The sequence below is a fragment of the Microtus oregoni genome, unplaced genomic scaffold (genome assembly GCF_018167655.1).
Source record: "Microtus oregoni isolate MIOR12 unplaced genomic scaffold, Mior012 000059F_ref0000304, whole genome shotgun sequence".
Classification (NCBI taxonomy): domain Eukaryota; kingdom Metazoa; phylum Chordata; class Mammalia; order Rodentia; family Cricetidae; genus Microtus; species Microtus oregoni.
Genome location: NW_024543835.1, coordinates 11,970,174 through 11,978,531, shown reverse-complemented (window position 1 = coordinate 11,978,531; position 8,358 = coordinate 11,970,174). Strand labels below are relative to the sequence as shown.

Here is an 8,358-nt window from a genome sequence, read left to right as displayed (position 1 = left end):
GGTCTTTAAAATACTTTGCAAAGGTCTAATTCAAGTCAATAAGAAAACTGGACTAAATAGAGTCTTGGCAAAGGACATGAATACCAAAAAGCACATTCAAAATATTGCTGTGGAGAAACTGCACGTTGGTTAAGAGAAATTATTGCACAGCCACAAGGCCCTGAGTTCAGATGCCAGCACCGTGGAGCTAATCAGCTGTGCTTTGCAGCACTCTGGAGACCCCTCCTGGGGCAGGAGCAGACAGGAGGCTCTCTGGGGCTGCCGTCTGTCAGCCTACTAGTTGAGAGGTAAGAAATATGGGGATAGGATCCTGGATAGAGACAAATTGTCACCACAATGGGGATCACTGGATGAAAACAAACAGATGCCACTAAATGGAAATTGGAAACAAAGATGAATTTATTTGCCTGTCTGAAAACAAAGGACACATCTCTCAAGCAAAACATTCTGCTTATTGTACCTGAATGGACTGGTTACAGAGCAAAGGGAGGAAGGACACCAAAACTGGCAGCACACTGAGGTTAGATCTGCTGGGCTCAGAGGCTGAGCTCAGTCCTTTGTAACTGCTCACTGGACCATGTCACTTCTTTCGAGTGCAGGCTCCACTCCTGGCGTTGTCCAGGATGCTCCCGTCTGCTCGCTGTCACTCTGGTGGCCACTGGAACCAGCGGGCTTGAAGGAGGCCAAATCTTTGTTGAAGAGCAACCGCGGAAGCCCAGCATGGTTTATGCCAGTGACATCACCGTCCCTTCGCTAATCTCTTTCAGAATGGACAGGCCGTGTTTCCACTTCTTAGGGCAAAAGGCAAACAAACATACATGTGCCCTTACAAAGGCAGACTTCATGTAGGCAGACTATCCTTAAGAGTTACAAAGGAACAAAACAAACAGCAAAATAACACCTGTGTCTGAATGATGGCAGCACCACTACCCACAGCAGCCAAAAGATGGCAACAGCCCAAACACAGATAAACAGGTCAGGCCATACACAGGGAATGTGCCAAAGAGGCTCCAAGTGCCGGTGCATAGTACAAGACGAATACACATCAAACACATGCCAGGCAAAAAGGCAGACACAAGATGTACAACGTTGTACCAAACACTGTATAAGTCATACACTATAAACACTAAGAACAATTAAATCTATAGGGCCACAAAGCAAAGTGGCTGGGGGGAGGGGAGGAAGCCTTCCCCCTTTGTGCCTAAGAGGCCCGGGACTTCTTTTGAAGTGCCGAGCATGGTTGGCATACAGACAGAGGGGCTGACTGCACAGCGCTGCCAATGTCATAAATGCGAAAGGATCACGGTAACGGAAATGTTACCTTGGTGTGGGTAACCCTACAGAACTGATCACCCCTTGACTCTCTCCTGTTTTGGATGTGAGCCTAGCCTTTAAGGGCCAGGCCATCTCTCCAGCCCAGCACACCTCGACTCTCTGAAGGGAACAGATCAAAAAGAGATGGAGCAGTTCAGGTCATTGAAACAGGAAAACTGAAATGAGCTGAACAACTGGGGAAGGATAAACGGGGGTGGGGGAGGAGGAGGAGGGGGAGAGGGGAAAAAGGAAGGAAAAGGGGAGGAAGGGGGGAAGGGGAAGAGGGGGAGGGGGGAAGGGGAAGAGGGGGAGGAGAGGGTAGTGGGAGGGGGAGGAGGAGTAGGGGAGAGGAAGGGGGAGGAGGGGGGAAGGAGGAGGGGGGAAAGGGGAAGTGGTAGAGGGGGAGAGGAGGGGGAAGGGGGAGGATGGAGAAGAGGAGTAGGGGAGAGGAAGGGGGAGGAGGAGGAGGAGGGAGAGAAGGAGGGGGAGAAGGAGAAGGAGGACGACAGTCCACTTTACAGCTCAGAAGGCTGTGGGCACTGGAGAAGCAGAGCAGTAAATGTTATTTCCAAGTGCTTATTCCCTTGGTGCAAGTATCCTAGAATGTTCTAAAATAGGTAAATGGCCTCCCAAGGAGCACCACAGCAAGCCATCCCAGACTGCCTCTTCCAGGCCAGTGGCAGGGTCTGGAGGAGAGCTGGGGCTGGCCAGAGCCCCGAGTGCTGGGAAACCTTCCGAGGGCTGGGAGGGCCATAAACAAATCTGCCACCGACTCCCTTGCACAGGGTGCCTGTCTAGGGCAGACACATTTCAGTGTGACGACTTTCCTTTGTTCTGGTCTCCTTTGGGATTAGTTTTGCCAGCGGGCTCGCAGCAATCGCATTTCAGATGCTGCATGCAGGCCTTTTAAACTAAGAAGGACAAACTAAGTTCTCCTGAAAGACATTTCTCCTGGTTCACAAGTCAGTTCCTTACATATTTAACAGGAAAATCATTTTTACAAATCTGTCACAAGGCACAACATGCACGAGCCTTGGGGACATCATGTCAAGTGAAAAAGACTGTCTGATATAATAGGCACCTCATGGTTCCACACATGTGAGGTACTGGGAGCACTCAGACTCCTGGAGGCATAAGCAGCCAGGGGTGGGGACAGGAAATGGGGGATTTTATGGTTTAGGGGTGCAGCGTTTCAGTCCCGAAAACAAATGAATTAGTTCTAGAAGCACGTGGCACAGCTTTGGGATTGTGCTTTCTAATACTGAGCTGTGACTATAAAATTGTTAAAACAGCCTCAACAGTGGTGGCGTAGGCATACCTTTAATCTCAGCACTCGGGGGGAGGCAGAGGCAGGAGGATTTCTGTACACTTAAGACTGGCCTGGTCTACAGAGTGAGTTCCAGGACAGCCAGGGCTACACAGAAAAACCCTGTTTTTGCTGGGGAGGGGGGCGGGTAGGGGTGGTGAGAAAAAAAGCCATTGAAGACAAAACTCATTCCAAATTTTTTGTTAAAACAGCAAAATGTGTGTTTGTTTTTAATCATCATTTACAATAAGCCTCTCAATTATTGCTAAGTTATGAACTTAAAGTATATTGTTGCAATTAAAAAAACATATGAAGTTTATGTGCTTGGGAGTTTTGCCAGCATATATGCATGTGAACCATGTAGGTACCTGGTGCCCATGCAGCTAAGAAGAGGGCATCATATCCCCTGGCACTGGACTTCCAGTTGGTTGTGAGCCACCATGTCGGCACAAAGAACTAAACCCCGCTCTTCTGCAAGGCCACACATTTTCTTAAGCACTAAGCCATCGCTTGAGCTATTTTATTTTTCAATTCTATTTATGTGAGAGGGACACATGCATGTGTGTCCCCTCAGAGGCCAGAAAAGTGTCTGTCAGAATTTCTGGAGCTGGAGGTGACTGAAGTGGGGGCTGGAAAGCAAACTCCAGCCCTTGAAAGGGCGGCAAGTACTCTTAATTGTGGAGCCATTTGTCCAGCCCCTTATGACTGCACTTTGAATGTTTATCTAAATGACAATCTGGAATTACTAAAGATAACAAATTTCAGATGTGAATTCACACTGGGACACTACAATAAACACTCCTTTATCAAACACAAGGAGCAAAATAAGCAAAACAGTCCTAGGTTTTAAAATTCCTTCTCTGTTTCTACGCAAAACTTTGGGCATTGAGCTTTTTACTTTTGCATTTTAAGCAGTCACATACTGACACATTCCAAACACCAACAAAAAAATAAAAACTAGGAATGATTTAGCTCAATACTGGTACATTTTACAGAGAAGTAAGAGTCAGGACCTTGGGGGGTTTGGTTGCCCTCCCGTTCCTCTATCACTGGGTTCGCTAGATGCATTCCCACGTGCATAGGACCGAATGTCTGCTCTGGACACAGTCACTATGCGTGGTATGATTCGCACATGCACATTCTGGGTCTGCCCCTGCCTCTGCCCCTGCCGGACCATGATAGCAGAGACCTGGAAGCCCTGGGCCCGAACATTCTGCCTGTGGCTCTGTGGGGTGGAGCTCACCCGAAACACCACAGACCTCTGGGTCTGTTGAACCACTCTGGGCCCCTCACTGTTAAGGCGACTAGTTTGCTGATCTGGCAAGGACACCTGCTGAGGATTAGACCCTTGGGAGGAAGCTGCTGGCCCTGGCTGTGGCTGCTGGGGGACAGGGGCGCTGGGTGGTTGCAGCTGTTTTGGAATCAATACATATGTCTGCTGTGGAAATTGCAGTGGTCTCTGGGATGACATCTGAGAGTCTGTGTGCATAATGAGAGAGCCAGGGGGAGTCCTTACACTTATGGGATTTGCTGTATTATTTATAATGAGTCGCACAGGTGGCCTCACGGTGCGCTGTGCTGGCCTAGGTTCTCTGGCTGGAATGTGGCTATTATGACTGGTTCCCTCAGCAGCTGGGGCGCTAGTGAGGCGGACTGGGACCTGGGTTGAATTACCCACCATAGTAGACCTTACCAAACGGATCACGCGAACACGAGTGGTCCAAGTGGGGGGCTGGATCTTGGGGTTGTTTTCTGATGACCTAGCACTGGGTTGGCCAGCTGGAGGAACTCTGCTCATTCCCACAGTGGTCCGCTGAACCACCCTGACTGCTTGAGGAGCAGGAGGCGGGTCTCGCCTGGCCTCTGGTGTGACGGACCTGAGAGATGAGGGGCCCTGTCTCGAGATGGGGGCCAGTGACACCAGTAGAGGAATTTTGCTTTCCTTCTTTAAGGCTGACAATGACACTAGACTGGCTGTGGGCTTCTTCCCTGGGGTGGGCTGAGGAGGCCAGACTGAGCTACTAGGCCGCTTCTTCCCTGGGGTGGTCTGAGGAGGCCAGACTGAGCTACTAGGCCGCTTCTTCCCTGGGGTGGTCTGAGGAGGACAGACTGAGCTACTAGGCCACTTCTTCCCTGGGGTGGTCTGAGGAGGCCAGACTGAGCTACTAGGCCGCTTCTTCCCTGGGGTGGTCTGAGGAGGACAGACTGAGCTACTAGGCCACTTCTTCTCTGGGGTGGTCTGAGGAGGACAGACTGAGCTACTAGGCCGCTTCTTCTCTGGGGTGGTCTGAGGAGGACAGACTGAGCTACTAGGCCACTTCTTCTCTGGGGTGGTCTGAGGAGGACAGACTGAGCTACTAGGCCGCTTCTTCCTTGGGGTGGGCTGAGGAGGACAGACTGAGCTACTAGGCCACTTCTTCTCTGGGGTGGTCTGAGGAGGACAGACTGAGCTACTAGGCCACTTCTTCCCTGGGGTGGGCTGAGGAGGCCAGACTGAACTACTAGGCCACTTCTTCTCTGGGGTGGTCTGAGGAGGACAGACTGAGCTACTAGACCACTTCTTCCCTGGGGTGGGCTGAGGACAGACTGAGCTACAAGACCACTTCTTCCCTGGGGTGGGCTGAGGACAGACTGAGCTACTAGGCCACTTCTTCCCTGGGGTGGGCTGAGGAGGCCAGACTGAGCTACTAGGCCACTTCTTCTCTGGGGTGGGCTGAGGACAGACTGAGCTACTAGGCTGCTTCTTCTCTGGGGTGGGCTGAGGAGGCCAGACTGAGCTACTAGGCCACTTCTTCTCTGGGGTGGGCTGAGGAGGACAGACTGAGCTACTAGGCCACTTCTTCCCTGGGGTGGGCTGAGGACAGACTGAGCTACTAGGCCACTTCTTCTCTGGGGTGGTCTGAGGAGGCCAGACTGAGCTACTAGGCCACTTCTTCCCTGGGGTGGGCTGAGGAGGCCAGACTGAGCTACTAGGCCACTTCTTCCCTGGGGTGGGCTGAGGACAGACTGAGCTACTAGGCCGCTTCTTCTCTGGGGTGGGCTGAGGACAGACTGAGCTACAAGACCACTTCTTCCCTGGGGTGGGCTGAGGAGGACAGACTGAGCTACTGGACCCCTGTGTCATCTTGCTGGGACAACTAGCTTGGCTCTGGACAGCCTCCTGGCACATAGGCACTGTCTTCCTTGGCTCAGTGTTTATCCCTGTCAGGAAATCATCTGAATAATCACCCAGGGCAACAGGAGGGAGAGACATGGCGTTAGCACTGCTGCCCTCTGGAAGTGGCTCTATTTCCTCATTGAGAAGCGTATTAAGGCACTCCATGATATCTTCATTCCTATCCCATAGCTGACTGTCATCCTCACAATCAAACATACAATCATATTTTACCTCAGGAATTGCTGAGATGGTTGGTTCAGTCTCATCAAAGGGCAGAGATAGCAACTCTTTAACAAAGCTCTCCAAGTCCATCTCTGAAGGCACAGTCAGTTCACAGGGACTCTGGTTGCATGTTTCTGTTCCATCAATCTGCAGGTCAGATGGGTTATCTGGACTTATTTTTGCCTGCTTTTTGCAAGGAGTGGTTGTCATTAAGTCAGGGGGACAAGAACACCCAGATGGTACCTCCTCTTGATCCAGAGAGGGGCATGCATGCCTCTTGAAGCATTGCCGCATGGGGTTAGTGTTCATCTTCTGCTCATTAAACAGCAATTTGTTGGCCGTGCAGGTGACAGCAACAGAAGGATCCAGACACAGTGGCTCTGCTGTAGCTAAGATCAGTTGGCTCTCAAGCTCCTGTTTTGCTTCCTGGGTCCACTGACTGCTGTCACTTGTCATGGACTCGACATCGCTTACTAGAGACTGCATCGTTGGACGTAAGAGAATATGCCGGACTTGGCAAGCAGGAGAGGACACAGCAGCCTCTGCAGCAGGCTCCTCGGGAGGGTAGATGTCACCACACTGCCTGTAGTCTCGGATTTCTGCTATGACACAGCCACTGTGAAAAACATTCACAGGAGACTTTTCCAGAATATCAATCAGAAAGGAAGGTAACTCTTCAGCATCCAAATATTCAAGCAGTTTCTGTCCTACATACGGCCCTGGATAGGGCTCTATAAGGACTCCATCTTTATCCTTGAGCATGAGAGAATAGTCCTGGTTTTCTGGGTACAGGCTGACCACTAAACATGGCAATGGCTCTCTCTTCATAAGCTTCTCTAGCAAGTTGACATTGCTTCGAAGGCCCTCTGCTTCTGGCTCCTTTTCACACTCCTCCACATAAATGTCATACAGTTTTTCCTGAAGAGATTTTTCCCCACAAGACGTGGGTTTCAGTGGAGGGGGTTGCTGCTGAACAGTCTCATCGCCCCCCTCCAAAGTGTCCTGTAAAGTTTGTTCCATCCTAATAGAAAATCGGGGCCCTTAAAGAAAAACAAAAAGTATTGGTGAACAGGTAGAAATCATGGCAGTTCTATCAACGGTGAGGCAAAACTTTACAACTCTGTGTAGGAGTGTACACTTTGAATTTAATACGGACCCCAAGAAACCTGCCTCCCGTTGGTGTGATGCAGATGCTGCCAATTCCTGTACTGTATTCTGGGGGATTAGATTCTGGGGGATTAGGCATGGGCAAACCAGTCTGGGCTGCACCGAGAGACCCTGACTTAACTGCGAAGACAAGCCAAAGGAACCAAGAGCTACATTTAAATTTGCAAGTTTTTTTTTTCAGGACAGGGTTTCTTTGTGTAACAACTCTAACTATCCTGGAACTAGCTCTTGTAGACCAGGTAGACCAGGCTGGCCTTGAACTCAACAGAGAATCGCCTACTTCTGCCTTCTGAGTGCTGGGGTTAAAGGGCGCCACCTCCACCCGGAAAAATTCCCCAAGTTTTTATTATGTACACAACTTTCTGCCTCCATTTATACCCACACGCCAGAGGAGGGTGCCAGATCTCTTTACAGATGGTTTGGAGCCACCATGTGGTTGCTGGGAATTGAACTCAGGACCTCTGGAAGAGCAGACAGTGCTCTTAACCACTGAGCCATCTCTCCAGCCCTTCCCCAAGTTTTTAAAAAAGCATTCGTACCTTTGGCACCCACTGTCAGTGTGTCGTCCTGGTGCGCTGTGGTGGAAAAGCTGTCCTGGACCAGGCTGTCCTCGAACTAACAGATTCGCCTACTTCTGCCTCCCGAGTGCTGGGGATAAAGGGCACCACCACTGCCTGGAAAAATTTTGCAAGTTTTTAAAAGCATCCATACCTTTGGCGCTCACTGCCAGTGTGTCAGCCTGGTGCGCTCTGTGCTGGTAAAGGTATCCTGGACTAGGCTGGCCTCGAACTAACAGAGAATCTCCTACTTCTGCCTCCCGAGTGCTGGGGTTAAAGGGCGCCCCCACCACCCGGAAAAATTCTCCAAGTTTTTAAAAAGCATCCATACCTTTGGCACTCACTGTCGGTGTGTCGTCCTGGTGCGCTGTGGTGGAAAAGCTGTCCTGGACCAGGCTGTCCTCGAACTAACAGATTCGCCTGCCTCTGCCTCCCAAGTGCTGGGTTTCAAGGGCGCCACCACCGCCTGGAAAAATTTTGTAAGTTTTTAAAAAGCATCCATATCTTTGGCACTCACTGCCAGTGTGTCATCCTGGTGCGCTCTGTGCTGGTAAAGGTATCCTGGACTAGGCTGGCCTCGAACTAACAGAGAATCTCCTACTTCTGCCTCCCGAGTGCTGGGGTTAAAGGGCGCC

The 8,358-nt window shown here is 50.7% G+C and overlaps 1 protein-coding gene across 1 annotated transcript; it reads right to left on the bottom strand.

Moving 5' to 3' along the window:
* Window positions 1-567: 567 nt before the first annotated feature.
* Window positions 568-7,019, bottom strand: LOC121439029 (transcription factor SPT20 homolog). The gene is made up of 2 exons (XM_041639522.1): window positions 5,849-7,019; window positions 568-689 (listed from the first exon to the last, which is right to left on the bottom strand). The coding sequence occupies exons 1-2, from the start codon at window positions 7,017-7,019 to the stop codon at window positions 568-570; spliced, it is 1,293 nt and encodes a 430-aa protein (XP_041495456.1).
* Window positions 7,020-8,358: the final 1,339 nt, after the last annotated feature.